We start from the raw sequence: 18,976 nt of genomic DNA, 5'->3' as shown, positions 1-18,976 counted from the left end.
GCATGATAACAGCTGGGAAGAAACTGCCCCTGAGTCTGGAGGTGTGCGTTTTCACCCTTCTATACCTTTTGGGAGAGGGGAGAAGAGGGAGTGGCCAGGGTGAGACTGGTCCTTGATGGTGCTGCTGGCCTTGCCGAAGCAGCGGGAGGTGTAGGTGGAGACAATGGAAGGGAGGTTGGTTTGTGTGATGGTCTGGGCTGCGTCCACATTTTACATTCTAATATTTCTATTTTCAACGGGTTTGATTCCAACTACGGGTGCTGTCTGTACGGAGTTTGCACGTTCTCCCCGTGAACTGCAAGGTTTTTCTCTTAGATCTTCGGTTTCCTCCCACGTTACAAAGACGTTCATGTTTGTAGGTTAATTGGCTTGGTATAAATGTAAATTGTCACCCGTGCGTGTAGGATAGTGTTAGTGTGCGGGGATCGCTGGTCGGTGCGGACTCGGTGGGCCGAAGGGCCTGTTTCCGCGCTGTATCTCTGAACTAAACCATCACACAAACCTTGCACGGAACACTGACAGATGAAACGACAGTCTCTTAAATCTTGGGTATCACAAAAAGCTGGAGTAACTCAGCAGGTCAGGCAGCATCTTGGAGAGAAGGAACGGGTGACGTTTCGGTCTCAACCCGAAACGTCACCATTCCTTCTCTCCAAGATGCTGCCTGACCTGCTGAGTTACTCCAGCATTTTGTGATACCTTCGATTTGCACCAGCATCTGCAGTTATTTGTGATACCTTCGATTTGTACCAGCATCTACACGTCTCTTAAACCTTAAACCTTTGCCCTGCAGTCAATGTCATTTCCACTCTTTAAAATCAAAGCATCATTTATCTTTTATAATTGACCCTTAAATGCGATTGGTTTTGTGGTAACAAATGTGTATTAGTTGGAAATTTTCAGCATGTGATCAAGTTTTAAACATTGGCCACATGCCTTCCCAGATTTGCCTTTATTCAACTTTCAGGTCATAAAGTTAAAGCTATGCCCTCTAGTCCTTGAGGTTTACACCCTGGGGGAAAAAAGGTTCTGACTGTCTACCCTATCTATGGTCTGAAAAGGTAGTGCATCATGGACTTTACTTTAGAGATACAGCCAGGATACTGGCACTTTGGCCCACTGAGTCCGCGCCAACCAGCGATCCCTGCACACTAGCACTATCCCACACAATAGGGACAATTTACAATTTTATCCAAACACTTTTTCTTTCCAAAGTATCACCTATGCTCGCACTTAGTTCACGAGTAATCAGTTCCAGAAGCAGGCCAAGTTGAATTATCATGAGAGAGAAGCACTGGCCACATCTGAGGTTAATGATGGCCCCACGCTGCTTACATTTCACCGTGTGCACTGCCAGTCATGGTGGGCGAATGACCGCAAACACTGCCTGCATTCATGGCAACGTGTCGCTGGAAGGGCTCGCACTGGTGTCTCTTTACCTAATTGCCCGTCACATGAAGACAAGTGAATGCATCGGGTGCTAACTTCGCAGGTTGACATGCAACCCTGTTGCTCTGCAAGCTACCAAGGGGTCAATCCAACCTGACTTTGAACCCCTCTCCCCTCGGGCCAAAGGTACTGAAATGTGAAAGAGCATACCTCTAGGTCAGGGAAAGTTTCTTCCTGGCTGTTATCAGGCAACTGAATCATCCTACCACAAATAGAGGACAGTACTGAACTACTAGCATAGGAAGGAACTACAGATGCTGATTTAAACCGAAGATAGAGCCAAAACGCTGGAGTAACTCAACGAGACAGACAGCATCTCTGGAGAGAAGGAATGGGTGACGTTTCAGGTCGAAACCCTTCTTCAGACTGCTATCTACCTCTTTGGTGACTATCCTTGATTGGACTTTGCTGGCTTTACCTTGCACTAAATGTTATTCCATTACCATGTACCTGTACACTCTAAATGGCTCGATTGTAATCATGTGTCGTCTTTCCGCTGACTGGATAGCACGCAACAAAAGCTTTTCATTGTACCTCGGTACACGTGACAATAAACTGAACAGCGGCTGACTAGCAGTCTGTCCGTCTTTTTTTTGTTGAGTGTCGGTGTTGGGATGATTTTTATATATATTTTTTTGGTTGTGTATGTGTGGGAGGGGGTGGTGGTGTGTGGGGGGTGGGTGTGGGTGGGTGGGTGTGGGGAACTTTTCTCTTCCTCACGGCGCGGGGTGCGGCTCGGCTGCGGGGCCTAACATCCCCCGGTGCGGCTCGGCCGCTGGACTTTACATCCCGGTGCGGCTTGGCCGCTGGACTTTACATCGCCCGGTGCAGCTCGGCTGCGGGGCTTAACACCGCCCGGTGCAGCTCGGCTGCGGGGCTTAACACCGCCCGGTGCAGTTCGGCTGCGGGGCTTAACACCGCCCGGTGCAACTCGGCTGCGGGACTTAACACCGCCCGGTGCAGCTCGGCTGCGGGGCTTAACACCGCCCGGTGCAACTCGGCTGCGGGACTTTACATCGCCCGGTGCAGCTCGGCTGCGGGGCTTAACACCGCCCGGTGCAGCTTGGCTGCGGGGCTTAACACCGCCCGGTGCAACTCGGCTGCGGGACTTAACACCGCCCGGTGCGGCTCGGCTGCGGGACTTAACACCGCCCGGTGCAGCTCGGCTGCGGGGCTTAACACCGCCCGGTGCGGCTCGGCTGCGGGACTTAACACCGCCCGGTGCGGCTCGGCTGCGGGACTTTTCACCGCTGGTGCGGCTCGGCTGCGGGACTTAGCTGCGCAAGGCTTGGTCGCGGGCCTTTCATCGCCCGGTTCGGCCGCGAGACGTTTCAGCGCCCGGTGCGGGGACTGTGCGGGTTGGTCGGGGACGAGCTGTCTGTCCGTGGGCGTGGGGAAGAGAGGGGAAGTTTTGTTGCCTCCATCACAGTGAGGGGGTGTTTGGAGTCACTGTGATGGATGTTTGTGTTGGGGTTATGTGTCTTGTGTTCTTTTTTTTTTTTTTTTTCTTTCTATGACTGCTATGTAGTTTCGTTCGGTACTTCGGTACCGAACGACAAATAAAGCTCTGTTATACCTGTTATACCTGTTACACAGGAAGTAAAGCCAGCAGATTAATAATCCTATTATATAGCTATTGTGTACAAACATTATACTGCCTGCCATGTAAATTACCTGATAGTGAAAGTGCTTTGCTCACTTAAGTCACACAATTAATTCCGTGGCTTTTAGACAACTGTTCATTAACCAAATTCTTTAGACTCATAGGAGAGTCAATCACCTCAAAACAAAACATTTTTTTTCTATTGTACAAACAAGGATGGTAGATTTAATTAGCACAGCAATCTCAATTATCGTCCAAACTTCATTCTACAGACCATGGCTGGCATAAATGTTCAGCCTGCCCAACGTTTCACCCGTTATTTCACTTTAATTTAAAATGGGTGGATAAACGGGGAGAAAGTTACAAATGTGTAACTTGAGCTTGAAGTGGCAAATTCGACTTTACACCATTTGAAAGTTTAGCTTAGTTCAGTGATACAGCGCGGAAACATGTCCTTCGGCCCACCGAGTCCTCACCGACCTGCGATCCCCGTACACTAGCACCATCCTACACACTAGGGACCGTTTACAATTTTTACCGACACCAATTAACCTACAAACCTGAACGTTTTTGGTTAGATTGATTGTTAATAGGACAGTTCAGTTGCCTGATTACAGCTGGGAAGAAACTGTCCCTGAATTTGGAGGTGTGCGTTTGCACACGTCTGTACCGCTTGGCTGATGGGAAAGGGGAGAAGAGGTAACAGTGTGGGAGGAAACCGGAGCACCCGGAGAAAGCCCATGTGGTCACGGAGAGAACGTTCAAACTCTGTACTGACAGCACCCGTAGTCGGGATCGAACCCGAGTCTCAGGAGCTGTAAGGTAGCAACTCTACCGCTGTGCCACCGTGCCACCCCAAAGTATGTCTATCTTTTTAACAAATAATTAGCTGGTTTCAGTAGAAATAGGAGCCATGGATTTGATGATGAGTCAGAGGAGGACATGAATAGGTGATGTTCCAGGTCGGGACCCTACTTCTGACTGATTGTAGTAGGGAGAAGAAAGCTGGAAGAAAGGTGGGGAGCGGGACAAAGCCTGGCAAATGATAGGTGGCTTTTGTAGGTTTTAAACATTCATCTGCTCTGACCAGGTGAGTTTGAACCAGTAATTTATTTAAACTCATCCTCTGTACAATAACCAACTAACTGCTAATGTAACTGATTGCGTAAGATTTATTGGTTTTAAATCAAATTAGTGGTGAAATCACAGGTCCCATTCCACCCTTTCCTCTGGCTTCACATTTCACACCTCTTCTCTTCTTGTCTCCTTAGTTTGGTTTACTTTATTAATGTCACGTCTTACGAGGTACAGTGAAAAGCCTTTTTGTTGCATTCTATCCAGTCAGCGGAAAGACCGTACTTGATTACCATCAAGCTGTCCACAGTGTACAGATGCAGGAGAACGGGTATAACATTTAGTGCAATGATTAAGTTCGGGCAAGTCTGACTGAAGATAGTCCGGAGGTCTCCAAGGAGGTATATGGGAGAATAAGACCACTCTCTAGTTGCTGATAGGACGGTTCAGTGCCTGATACCAGCTGGGAAGAAACTGTCGCTGAATCTGGAGGTGTGCGTTTTCACACTTCTGTACCTCTTGCCCGATGGGAGAGGGGAGAAGAGGGAGTGACCGGGGTGAGACTGGTCCTTGATTATGCTGCTGGCCTTGCCGAGGTATCTCACAGACTTTTGCATTTTCAACGCTGGCCTTTCTCACCATCTGACAATCAAAACCCCTCTCACATGCATCCACCTATCACTTGCCTGGCTTTGGCCTGTCTCCACCTATCTTCCAGCTTTCTCCCCCCCAACTACAATTAGTCTGAAGAAGGATGCCGACCTGAAACGTCATCCATCCCTTCTCTCCAGAGATGCTGCCTGTCCCGCTGAGTTACTCCAGCATTTTATGTCTCATTTCAGCTTATCCTGAATGATGGTTTCTCAGATGTAAAGCATTCTATATAATCCAGCAGCAACACTTGACTCTTAATACTGGACTTAATACAATCCTGTGAATCGGACTGAAACCATAAATTGATCAGTGGGAACAGATCCACATAAATGTTGAAAGTTGTGGCGCTTAGAAAATGCTACATCAAAGTAATAAATGAGAGGAGACGAACAGCGGCTGCAATGGCACCAATGGTCGTGATGAAATTCACCACTAATTTGATTTAAAACCAATAAATCTTACGCAATCAGTCACATTAGCAGTTAGTTGGTTATTGTACAGAGGATGAGTTTAAATAAATCACTGGTTCAAACTCACCTGGTCAGAGCAGATGAATGTTTAAAACCTACAAAAGCCAATTAAATTTCAGACCCTGGAGGATAAGATCTTCTGAAGTGATTGAGGAAGGCAATTATTTTTGTTTGAGTTGATCACATCTACAGATAGACTCTTTATAGGGAAGCCCTGAATTTGGTGTGATAGTGAATTAACCCTCATTTGGATTTCATTATCTGCCCTGTAGAATCGTTCAACCCACATCGTTCAATGTTCCCACCAATATTTTTGCCCCTGCCGGTACTTATATGTGCAGGAATAATCTTGCACAGATGTAAGTTACTCATTTTGCAACCAATTTGTCAGCTCTACCCACTTGGGCGAGACGGTGGCCCAGCGGTAGAGTTGCTGCCTCACAGCGCCAGAGACCCGGGTTCGGTCCTGACCACGGGTACTGCCGGTGGGGAGTTTGTACGCTCTCCCCGTGACCTGCGTGGGTTTTCCACGGGTGCTCCGGTTTCCTCCCAAACTCCAAAGACGTACGGGTTTGTAGGTTAATTGGCTTTGGTAAAGAAGTATATAGAATTATGAGAGGCATAGATAGGGCGAACAGTCAGAACCATCTTCCCAGGGTGGAAAAATCAAAACTGCTTCATCCACATAGTCTGCCTTTCTCACTACATCTATATACTAAAACTCTCGTTTGTTTGTTTGTTTGTTCCTGAACTACAGCCAAAACAGTACACGATAGCACTACAATTTTAGGCCCACCTTACTCACCGTCTAATGGAAGAAGTTGGTGCTAATGGAAGAAGTTTCATTGAAATCGGTGTTCTATTTTAAAAGTTATTCACATTTTAAAGTTTAAATCTATCTCCTAGGGAGGGAGGGGGGGGGAGGGGGATGGGGATGGGGAGGGGGGGAGAGAGGAGGAGAGGGGAGGGGGGGGAGGAGAGGGTGCTGCACCAATGCAGGAGAGGTTTGGCCCCACGGGTCCACTTGGTCTAGTTTACCACTAAATACATTGAACTTGGCTGAAGAGATAGATATAGGGTTCCCCTTACTGAAAGGAAAGTTGCGGAGATAAAAATAATATATTGGACATGCAAAGAGATTGACTGAAGTGAGTAGGAAGATTTGTCCAACTCAATCAATCTTTTGTTTTGTTTCTGGTTAAGTTGACAATTTATTCATTTAATACTGAGCTGTATATAACCCAAGAATTCCAGCATCAAATTAATTATATCATAAAGGGTTATCCATTTTCTGCATTATAACATCAGGGAGTGTTATTTTACGATATAGAAATTAAATACCATTGTTGTTTAGTTTAGTTTAGTTTAGTTTAATTTATTGTCACGTGTACCAAAGTACAGTGAAAAGCTGTAGTTGCAATCTATCCAGCCAGCGGAAAGATAACACCTGATTACATGATCTAGCCATCCACAGTGTACAGATACATGACAAAGGGAATAATGTGTAGAGCAAGATAAAGTCCAGTAAAGTCCGATTTAAGATAGTCCAAAGATCTTCAATGAGGTAGGTGATATGTCAGGACCGCTCTCTAGTTGGTGATCGAACGATTCAGTTGCCTGATAACAGCTGGGAATAAACTGTCCCTGAATCTGGAGGTGTGCGTTTTCACACTTCTGTACCTCTAGCCTGATGGGAGAGGGGAGAAGAGGGAGTGGCCAGGGTGAGACTGGTCCTTGATTATGCTGCTGGCCTTGCCAAGGCAGCGTGAAGTGCGGATGGAGTCAATGGAAGGGATGTTGGTTCGTGTGATGGTCTGGGCTGCGTCCACTCTTAACACATTGGAGATCACTTTAATGCAGAGAGTAAATACGCTAAATAACTTTAGAAAAAATACGGTACTCACATTTTATCCTGGCCAGCACCCACTCTCAGAGTAAGTCTTGGAATGACAGGGGAAGGAGCTGGTATAGTTGGTTCCAGTTTTGCCTGTCACAGAAACACAGTGTTCATTATTATCTGGTAAGTTGGCTATTACCATATTGGTGCTGCATTTTCGCATTATGTTCAAACAATTTCATGCTGAAAAATACTGGATATAATGTATACACAAAACCAGTAATGATGGTAAAATACATTGCAACCCCAGTTTTGCATCAAGTCCAACACTATGGGGCTATCTTTGTGACAAGAAGTCTTTCCACAATCTGGAAATAAATTCTCTGATAAACAATTCAGATAGAAACATAGAAAATAGATACAGGAGTAGGCCATTCGGCCCTTTGAGCTAACACCGCCATTCAATATGATCATGGATAATCATCCAGAATCAGTACCCGGTTCCTGCTTTCTCCCCATTTCCCTTGATTCCATTAGCCCTAAGAGCTCTATCTAACTCTCTCTTGAATACATCCAGTGAATTGGCCTTCACTGCCTTCTGTGGCAGAGAATTCCACAAATTCCTTATGTTGAAAGACTGGAGTGACTGGACTTGTATACACTGGAATTTAGAAAGATGAGAGGGGATCTTATTGAAACATATAAGATTATTAAGGGATTGGACACGCTAGAGGCAGGAAACATGTTCCCAATGTTGGGGGAGTCCAGAACCAGGGGCCACAGTTTAAGAATAAGGGGTAGGCCATTTAGATCGGAGATGAGGAAAAAGTTTTTCAGTCAGAGAGTTGTAAATCTGCAGAATTCTCTGCCTCAGAAGGCAGTGGAGGCCAATTCTCTGGATGCTTTCAAGAGAGAGTTAGATAGAGCTCTTAATGATAGCGGATTCAGGGGGTATGGGGAGCGGGCAGGAACGAGGTACTGATTGTGGATGATTAGCCATGATCACATTGAATGATCACGGTGCTGGCTCGAAGGGCCGAATGGCCTATACCTGCACCTATTGTCTACTGTCTATTGTCCAAATTCACAACTCTCTGGGTGAAAAATGTTTTTCCTCGTCTCAGTCCTAAATGGCCTGTCACAGGGGTCTGGACTCCCCCAAGATCGGGACCATTTTTCCTGCATCTAGCCTGTCCAATCCCTTAAGAATTTTATATGTTTCTATAATATCCCCTCTCACCCGTCTAAATTGCAGTGAATATAAGCCCTTTAGAGCCGTAATTATTTTTCTCCTGTTTACATATTTTTGCACTAAAAAATGCAGTAATGATAGCAGGGCGGAACTGTTGCCTGTCTTTAGATCCCCGTGATGGCAGAACCTCTCCGGTCTAGGGCGGCATAGTGGCGCAGCGGTAGAGTTGCTGCCTTACAGCACCAGAGACCCGGGTTCCATTCTGACCTCAGATCCTCTCTGTACGGAATCTGCACATTCTCCCTGTGACTGCGTGCTTTTTTCCTGCGTGCTCCTCCGGTTTTCTCCCACATTCCAAAGACCTGCAGGTTTATAAGTTAATTGGCTTCTGTAAATTGTAAATTGTCCCCAGTGTGTATAGGTTAGTCTACAGGGTGATCGTGGGTCAGCACGGGCTCGACGTGCTGAAGAGCTTGTTTCAGCGCCGTATCTCCAAAGTCTAAAGATGTTGCCCCACTGCGCCAGAGACCCGGATCCTTGATCCTGTCTACCGGTGCTGTCAGTACGGAGTTTGTACGTTCTCCCTGTGATCGCGTAGGTTTTCTCTGGGTGCTCCAGTTTCCTTCCACACTCCAAACATGTGCAGGTTTGTAGGTTAATTGGCATATGTAAATTGTCCTAGCGTGTAGGATAGAACTAGTGTACAGGTGACTGTTGATCGGCATGGACTCGGTTGGCTGAAGAACCTGTTCCCACGTTGTATCTCTAAATTAAACTAATCTTGTGGAGATTAGTAGGAAAAAAAACTGGAGATGCTGGTTAAAAATCGAAGGTAGACAGACACACAATGCTGGAGTAACTCAGCGGGTCATGCAGCATCCTGGGAGAGAAGGATTGGATGACGTATCTGAAGAAGGGTCTTGACCCGAAACGTCACCCATTCCTTCTCTCCCAAGATGCTGCATGACCCGCTGAGTTGCTCCAGCATTGTGTGTCTATCTTGTGGAGATTAGGTTATGCTGCATGTGGACCGCCCACGTTTAAATATCTGACCCCAGTCGGGGCTATTCCTTCTCGCCAATCTCATGGAGGGATTGAAACGATGAAATAACACGAGGATGAAGTGGATAATTCAGTAATTTGAATGCCAAAATACTGTGGAGGAGGTGAAGACAACATAATACGATTTCTAGTCCTTTTTTTGCCATCGGCAGGTGTTAGGCTCGACAATTATAAACCCATTCTCTCCAAACGGGATTTTCTTCCTATTCAAGGGTAATAAGCAGAAAATCTAGGTGGTTATGAAACTACTTTGATGGGTGATGCCAACCAGAAAGGAGGATTAATGTATCTCTTGCACCACAAACTTAAGCAACTCAAAAATAAACATATATTAAAAAGAACAACGTATGTCTTCTTAATTACAATTTGCTCAATAATCAAAGGTATTTATTCATAAAATGCTGGAGTAACTCAGCAGGTCAGGCAGCATCTCAGGAGAGAAGGAATGGGCGACGTTTCGGGTCGAGACCCTTCTTCAGACTTATTGATCAGTTACTCCAGCATTTTGGGAATAAATACCTTCGATTTGTACCAGCATCTGCAGTTATTTTCTTATTCATTTTATTTTTATTTAGAGATACAGCATGGAAACAGGCCCTTCGGCCCTCCGAATCCATGCCGACCATCGACCATCTGTTTACACGAGTTCTATGTTATCCCACTTTTGCATCCACCCAGGGGCAATTTAGATGCCAATTAACCTACAAACCTGCACATCTGTGGAATGTGGGAGGAAACCAGAGCACCAGGAGGAAACCCATATGGTCACAGGGAGAATGTGGGAAACTTCAACTATCTACATTCTCCAGCGATGTTGCCTGACTTGCTGCCTGAGTTACTCCAGCACTTTGTGTCTTTTGTTGTGTAAACCAGCACCTGCAGTTCCTTGTGTCTCAATATTTTGGCATTGCTCACTGTGATCTCTCTTGCAGCAACTGCATATGTGGAAACCGTGCAGATGAAATAAAGTGACCCATTTATGGGTTGTGCAAGACCTAGTGATATATGATTTCACGGGTCCTTATCTGACGTTGATTGATTCTGTTTGGCATGAAAGAAACGGCGTAAAACAAATCCTCCTGCTCTTTTCCTAAAGATAGACACAAAATACTGGAGTAACTCAGTGTGTCAGGCAGCATCTCTAGAGAAAAGGAATGCTCTTTACCTATCCTGACTGGAGAGGGAACGCTTACCAACAATGTTAATCATCATATGATGATGTTTAAAGCCCTCCATATAGACAGCAAAGGTTTACTTGCCATCTCTCCTGTGGAACAGTGGAGCCATGAAGGTGCAATTCATGAAAATAAATTTCGAGAGAATGATACCATTTTACAACAAATAGCTGGGACCATTGCAAAGTTTAAGAAACATTTAGGTACATGGATAGGATAAGTTCAGAGGGATATGGGCCAAACGCAGGCAGGTTGGACGAGTGTAGATGGGACATGTTGGTCGGTGTAGGCACGATGTAGGCTGAAGGGGCCTGTTTCCATGCTGGCTCACTCTATGAAAATATTCACAGGACATTTTTTGTGTTAAAATCAAAATAAATGGACCAATCGCAAAGTGTTTTTTTTTATAAAGGACAAAATCAATGAAAGAGATTTAGTACAGCATAATAATAAAGATGATAGTATGGTACTTTAATCTGGGTTATTCCAGGATTTCTGCCATTGTGATTAATGTTAGGTCCACTTTGCATTGTTGCCTTGATTTGATTGGTGCCTTGGTGCAGCTGGTAGTACTGCTGCCTCGCGATCCTGACCTTGGATGCTGTCTGTGTAGAGTTTGCACCTTCTCCATGTGACCGCGTGGATTTTGTTAGTTAGCTAGTCTAGTTTATTGTCACGTGCACTGAGGTACAGTGGAAAGCTTTTGCTAGTTTCCTCCAGTGCTCTGGTTTCCTCCCACATCCTAAAGACGTGTGGTTTTGTAGGTTAATTGTCTTCAGTAAATTGCCCCAAGCATGTGGGAGTGAATGGGAAAGTGGGATAACATAGAACTAGTGTGAATGGGTGATCAATGGTTGGCGTGGACTCGGTGGGCCGAAGGGCCTGTTACCATATCTCTAAACTAAACGAAACTAAACTGTAAGACAGAGGGAAGTGGAATAGTTTATAAAACTAGATATCTGTTACAGCAAAGGAACAGTGAAAATATTCAGACATTAAAGACTGCACAAAACTAGAAATGTTGGAGTAACCAAGATTAAAGTACATCGTTTTTATTTCAAATGATGAACAGTTGACTGTTTAAAACCTTCTGTTTCTGCCAACAGAGAATTTGCAAACAAGATTATTAGATGATAAATGCCTAATCTAAAAATCTTATCAAGTTTGATCATCTAGATTATAGAATAAAAGAGGATTTTTATAGATTTACAAGATTATGGGCAAAACACAGGTCCACCACCGATTTTCTGGCAACTGGCACCTCCATTAATCCTGACAAAATTACGAGAGGGCACTTGAATCCCCCTGAAAATGTGGCGCCTAGGCTGGGTGAAGCGGCCGATCTCCACCTCATCTTTTCTACACAAGGGGTTGTCGGTATATGAAATGATCTGCCCGACTAGGAGAGGAGGTAGATAGACAATAGACAATAGGTGCAGGTGGAGGCCATTCGGCCCTTCGAGCCAGCACCGCCATTCAATGTGATCATGGCTGATCATTCTCAATCAGTACCCCGTTCCTGCCTTCTCCCCATACCCCCTGACTCCGCTATCCTTAAGAGCTCTATCTAGCTCTCTCTTGAATGCATTCAGAGAATTGGCCTCCACTGCCTTCTGAGGCAGAGAATTCCACAGATTCACAACTCTCTGACTGAAAACGTTTTTCCTCATCTCAGTTCTCAATGGCCTACCCCTTATTCTTAAACTGTGGCCCCTTGTTCTGGACTCCCCCAACATTGGGAACATGTTTCCTGCCTCTAACGTGTCCAACCCCTTAATAATCTTATACGTTTCGATAAGGCAGGTACTATCATGATGTTTAAAAAGCATTTGGACAGATACTTGGATAGGATGGGTTTAGAGGGATATGGGCCAAAGGTCGTCAGGTGGGCATGTTGGTCGGCATGGGAAGGTCGGGCCTGCTTTCATGCTACATGGCTCTGACATTTTGCCGGCAATTACACCTTGGCTTTTACATAGACACAAAATGCCAGAGTAACTCAGCAGGTCCAGCAGCATCTCCGGAGAAAGTGGATGAGTGACGTTTCAGGTGGGGACCCTTCTTCAGACTGTTCTCACATGACTAATGGTTACTTATGCATGCCACCATTGAGTGCTGTTACCTGTGCATCCATATCACAGCATTATTTCCAGGGAAACAGATAAGAGAGAGAAAGGTTGGGTGCCCTGCAATGATATGACCGTTCAGAGCAGAGCACGTAAATGCTAATATAATGTGTAACTGTAAGACTGTAATTAATCAGAAAGGGTAAGACTAAGGTAGTGACAACATCAGTAAGTAGATAAAGACTTCACACTGCACTAGTTTGTTCTGAGAAGTGTAAATATACCTCTCAGTGGACAGAAAGGATTGAGTTTGATTTCTAGACTGTGAGATTTGCTACTGACGGTGCATCTACACAGTAAGTCAGCACATCATTATTCATCCTTAAGGAAATAAACTGAATCTCTTTTGAACATGTTTCTTGACTTTAGAGAAAGCGCAGGAACAGGCTCTTCTGCCCACCGTATCCACGCAAACCAGCGATCAAACTGCTACACTAGCACTGTCCTACACACTAGGAACAATTTACAATTTTTACTGAAGCCAATGAACTTACAAACCTATACGTCTTTGGAGTGTGGGTGGAACGGGATCACCCGGAGAAAACCCATGCAGGTCACGGGGTGAGCATACAAGCTTCATACAGACAGCACCCATAATCAGAATCGAACCTGGGTCTCTGGCGCTGAAAGGCAGTTTTCCTTCGACACAGATGCAGTTACTAACTAAATAATAACAGAACCAATGAAGAGATATAGTATTTGCGCAGCTGCTCCTCAGCAACCTGATAAATGCAGATCAAAATATTCCATCACAATTCATAATGAGGAGCTTTTGCTAAAGAACACCATTTCTGTGGTATTTAATGTATCAAGTGCTAAAGGCACATGGGGTTGACACAGTGGTGGAGCTGCTGCCTTGCAGTGCCAGTGGTCTGGGTTCAATCCTGATTTCGGGTGCTGTCTGTACGGAGTTTGCACGTTTTGTGCGTGGATTTTCCCCAGGTGCTCCAGTTTCCTCCCACATTCCAAAGACGTGCAGGTTTATAAGTTAATTGACTTCCGTAAAGATTGTAAATTGTCCCCAGTGTGTCGGATAGCCTCAGTGTATGGGGGCCACTGGTTGGCTCTGAGTCGGTGGGCCTTAGGGCCTGTTTCTGCACTGTATTTCTAAACTAAACTAAAGAGGAACTTTGAATCTGGCACTAATTTTTAAACAGCCATATTGATATCCTTGAAACCTAATGACCAATGCATTTTATTTGGGATTTGAAAAGTTTGATTGCATTATGTTTGCTGCATAAGTTTCTGTTTAGAATTGGGAGGTAGTAACCTATCTGTGAGATCTAACATTATGAGCGTGCAAGTCTGTGAAGGCTTTACAGAAAGAGGGGTGGATTTTACAAGCACCACAAAGGGGAGAACAGCGCAGCATTTTATTTCACAAAGGTAGCTCGGACCTGTCAGAAAAATTGATACTTTTCATGCTGAAAAAGATCATCAGATTGGCAAGCTTCCAAAGCTGGAAACATATGGAATGTGGTGCACCTCTCACAGTTTATCACCTGTGCACTTTCCTTGCTAGACTACAAAGAATCGAAGGGGCTTCTTTTCATAATAATCAAATAATTCAAGGTGCAAAATTCAAAAGTTCAGAAAGTTCAGAATTCAAAGTTTTGGGTGAAACTTGTTCGGATACTGAGCATCTGTCTTTTAAAAAATGACAGTGAAAGATAGAATTCACTACCCGCATATAAGTCAAATAACCTCTGACATGAAAGAATGGAAAACAATTTAGCAATTTCAGTGTGCACAGGCCAAACCCTGCGACCTGCTCCGACAAATTAGGAGCATGTATGTGTCATCAGTACAACATAAACTGGAAGGGAAAGATAAATTACTGCAAGTACCAGGTCCATTAAAGTTATTAGATCCTCATCAGAGTTAACCATGAGGTTGAGTAGCGGGTCAAGGAAGCACTACGTTGATTGCCGCCTCATTTTGAAGGCCAGACATGCCAACGTTATAATAGGAACTGAACTAGGTGAGTTGCATAATAAGAGATTGCCAATAACATTGACATTCTAAAATGTAACTAGTCACAGAGTCATTGAGTGACATAGCGTGGAAACAGGCCCTTCGGTCCGACTTGCCCACACCGGCCAACATGTCCCATCTACTCTAGTCCCACTTGCCTAGGTTTGGCCCACACCCCTTTCAAGCTGTCCTATCCATGTACCTGTTCAAATCTTTCTTAAATGTTGCGATTGTACCTGCCTCAACGACCCCCTCTAGCAACTCGTTCCTCAGGTTCTTACTAAATCTTTTCCCCTTCACCTTAAACATATGTCCTCTGGTTCCTGATTTCTACTCTGGGCAAGAGATTCTGTGCTTCTACCCGATCTATTCCTCTCATGAATTTGTACACCTCTGTAAGATCACCCACATCCTCCTGCGCTCCAAGGAATAGAGTCCTAACCTGGTCAACCTCTCCCTATTGCTCAGGCCCTTGGGTTCTGGCAACTTCCTCGTACATTTTCTCTGCACCCTTTCCAGTTTCACAACATCTTTCCATGACATGGTGCCCAGAATTGAACACAATATTCTAAATGTGGCCTCTCAAATGTCTTATATAACTGCAACATGACCTCCCAACGTCTAATCTCATTATGTAACTCCAACATGACCTTCCTACTTCTAAATTCAATTATTGTTGGAAATTAATTATTTCCCAATGGTTTCCATTTGCCATCACTGGGTCAAACGTTGTTTCTCAGTACCACAGAAAATCAATTTTCAACGTCCCGATCAATTTACCTGACCACTGACTGGAGTGCAGTCATTAATCAGTTTCATCAGGACAAGTTTCCTCCTTTATTATTTCTGAGCAAACCGGTATTCTTATATTCTTATAACTCTTCAATCCTCTTTCCGCATCAGGGTATCTTGACTTAGAGACTGCCATGTGCTTTTTATTACAAAAAAACTTAAACTTGACGATTTTTGTCTGTCTTCCTTGGTAATTTACTTTTGAAGAACTTGAGTCAATTAAGCAGGAATTTGTGTTTTATCATGTCATGCTTTCTAAGCTCTTCCTGGGCTAAACTCCTTTTAAAATGTATTTAAAAGATTCTGCTTCCCATTGATGTAAACCTAGAATTCTGGTGGTGGTGGGGGGGGCGTTGGCCAGTAACTGTACAATATTAGAAGGGCGGCACGGTGGCGCAGTGGTAGCGTTGCTGCCTTACAGCGAATGCAGTGCCGGAGACTCAGGTTCGATCCTGACTACGGGCGCTTTCTGTACGGAGTTTGTACGTTCTCCCCGTGACCTGCGTGGGTTTTCTCTGAGATCTCTGAGATCTTCGGTTCCCACATTCCAAAGACATACAGGTATGTGGGTTAATTGGCTTGGTAAATGTAAAAATTGTCCGTAGTGGGTGTAGGATCATGTTAATGTGCGGGGATCGCTTGTGGGCCGAAGGGCCTGTTTCTGCGCTGTATCTCTAAATCTAAAAATCTAAAAATTAATTCTGCATTGCTAAATTTGAAGCAAATTCTTTATAGAGTGACATACGGGATGGAAAAGGGCCACTCTGCCCACCTTGTCTACGCCGACCTCCTGTCAACTTCCCATTTATATTAATCTAACATACAAAGTGGAGCAGTACAGTACTGAAACAGGCCCCGCAATCCACAGTGTAACGTTAAGGGGGCCAATTAACCTGCAAACCCGCACGTCTTTGCAACGTGGAAAGTTGCAAGAGTCGAGCTTGTTGCCCTCCCTCACTGCACAAAAGTCTGCCGCTCAATAAAATTTAAAAAGGGTTCAAACTAATAATGTTAAAACAATGTAAAATCGACAATGGAGAAAAAAATAGATTAAATGGAACCGATCTTGTGAAAGTCAAAATGAAAGTGGTAAAAGAAGAAGCAAGAAACAGATAATAAGCTAAACAAAATTAAACAGGGACCAAATCATGGGGAACAGAATCATCTTTTCTACTTTTGATTGATTTAATTAATTGAAATTAATTATAGCATGGAAACAGGCCCTTCAGCCCACCTCGGCCATACTGACCACTGATCGCTGATTCACACTAGTTCTATGTTATCTCATTTTCTCATACTCTCCCGACACATGAGGGACAATTTACAGCGGCCAATCAATCTACAAATCTGCACGTCTTTGGGACGAGGGAGGAAACCGGAGCACCGGAGGAAACCCACGGGGACACAGGGAGAAACGTGCAAACTCCGCACAGACAGCACCAGAGGTCAGGGTGGAACCCGGGTCTCCGGCGCTGTAAGGCAGCGGCTCTAGCAGCTGTGCCACCGTGCCGCCTGACGAATTAAGTGGCGGCCTAGTGAAGTTGAAAAATAGGTAGATTTTGCTGATTCATCAATGATTCACAATTGATGATTTAACGAGGACATTTCTCATTGACTGAAACGCATAACCCATGTCCTGCAAAAATGCTCGCAGTGGCTGTGGATGGGAGCTAAGTTTGTAAAGTTGAAAGGAGAAGACATCTGCAAAAGGAGCTGAGTTTAGTAAGAGGACTAACGTAGGGGTTGACACGGTTCAAGGCAGGATATTGAAGGGCATACAACACAAGACTCCTCTGTGGAGTGCTAGAAATACATTGCCAGTGGATTTGCTCAGTCTTTTATACGAGTGCCATTCTTTTTCACCTGGATAAATAATACCAGTCACATAAGCCCCTTTTTTGGAGTGTGTTGCATTTTTCCCTTAATCTTCTAGGATTTAGATTATTTTTACTGCATTCCTCACGGCACAAACTGATAATGCTGCCCTGCTTTACATTTCTTCTCTGACAGCCATGAAGCTCCATCACAAAGTGAAAGCGTTGAGACTGATTCTCCAAAACATTTATTTTCTTTTAAAAATCCTGACTTGCAGCAAATAAAACCCCCAACTTCGAAGCTTATCTAAACAGATTAATCTAAATTACATTAGTATCTAAGAACATCTCATGTCTTCTGGCTCCACAATTTTCTTTACAACAAATGATTCAGATGGAGCAAAGACCTCTAAGCTGTACATGAAGTTCAGTAAAGACATCATTCCCACTACAAACTTAAGAGTAGAAACAATCACAACATTTCATATTACATTCTATGAAAAGTATTTAATCATGACTTTGAAATACCATTTTATCAAATTGCTCCGTTGTAAACTTACTCAAATGGCATGCGTTTAAATATTTCAGCAGTTAGAATTACTTTCTAATGAGAAAATAGTTTCAAAGTAGTTTAGTTCACAGGTACAGCATGGGAACAGGCCGTGTGTAGAAAGGAACTGCAGATGCTGGTTTATACTGAACATAGACACAAAGTGCTGGAGTAACTCAGCGGGTCAGGCAGCTTCTCTGGAGAAAAAGGATGGGTGACGTTTCGGGTCGAGACCCTTCTTCAGACTTGAAGAAGTGTTCAATCACTACGTTGAAATGCCAGTCTGAAGAAGGGTCCCGTCCCGAAACGTCACCCACCACTTTTCTCCAGAGATGTTTCCTGAGTCAATGAGTTATTCCAGCACTTGGTGTCTACCAATGGAAACTTGACCACTCCGTCATCGCCGACCATCGATCACCCATTCACACTAGTTCTATGTTATCCTACTTTCTCATTCACTCCATGAACGTTAAGGGCAATTTTACAACGGCCAATTGACCTACAAATTCGCACAACTAAGGGACGTGAGAGGAAACTGGAGCACCCGCAAGAAACTCACGCGGTCGCAGGGAGGAAACCCACGCGGTCACAGGGAGGACATGCAAACTCTGCACAGACAGCACCTGAGGTCAAGATTGAACCCGGGTCTCTAGTGCTGTGAGGCAGCGGCTCTACCAGCTCCAGCACTGTACTGTTAGTTAATAACTATAAAAATAATTATTTTTCTTACAGTAAAATAGCTTTTGAATCAGTTTAAAAAGACTTCTAAAAAACCTTTCCTGCTGTGGACAATTGTAATTTTCCAGCTGCCCAAAATGAGAATGTCAGTGGACGATTCCGTCAACTAAGTTGTTTGGAAGGCAAGCATGCCTTTAAAAAAAAAGACTCAAAATAAAAATCAGCATCCTTGCATCGATGGTTTGTTGTGAATAGCTAATATGGCGGCACGGTAGCGCAGCGGTAGAGTTGCTGCTTTACAGCGAATGCAGCGCCGGAGACTCAGGTTCGATCCTGACTATGGGTGCTGCACTGTAAGGAGTTTGTACGTTCTCCCCGTGACCTGCGTGGGTTTTCTCCGAGATCTTCGGTTTCCTCCCACACTCCAAAGACGTACAGGTATGTAGGTTAATTGGCTGGGTAAATGTAAAATGTAAAAATTGCCCCTAGTGGGTGTAGGATAGTGTTAATGTACGGGGATCGCTGG

General features: G+C 44.5%; 1 protein-coding gene across 1 annotated transcript in view; it reads right to left on the bottom strand.

The window, feature by feature from the left end:
• The window catches only part of taf3 (TAF3 RNA polymerase II, TATA box binding protein (TBP)-associated facto), a 168,631-nt gene that overhangs the window by 14,901 nt on the left and 134,754 nt on the right, over window positions 1-18,976 (bottom strand). The window contains exon 4 of the mRNA XM_078420109.1: window positions 7,155-7,237. Coding sequence (XP_078276235.1) covers window positions 7,155-7,237 — 83 coding nt within the window. The remainder of the gene's footprint in view (window positions 1-7,154; window positions 7,238-18,976) is intronic.

The sequence above is a fragment of the Rhinoraja longicauda genome, chromosome 23 (assembly GCF_053455715.1).
Source record: "Rhinoraja longicauda isolate Sanriku21f chromosome 23, sRhiLon1.1, whole genome shotgun sequence".
NCBI classification, from domain to species: domain Eukaryota; kingdom Metazoa; phylum Chordata; class Chondrichthyes; order Rajiformes; family Arhynchobatidae; genus Rhinoraja; species Rhinoraja longicauda.
The sequence above is the reverse complement of the archived record's forward strand: the minus strand, read 5'-3'. Positions and strand labels throughout refer to the sequence as shown.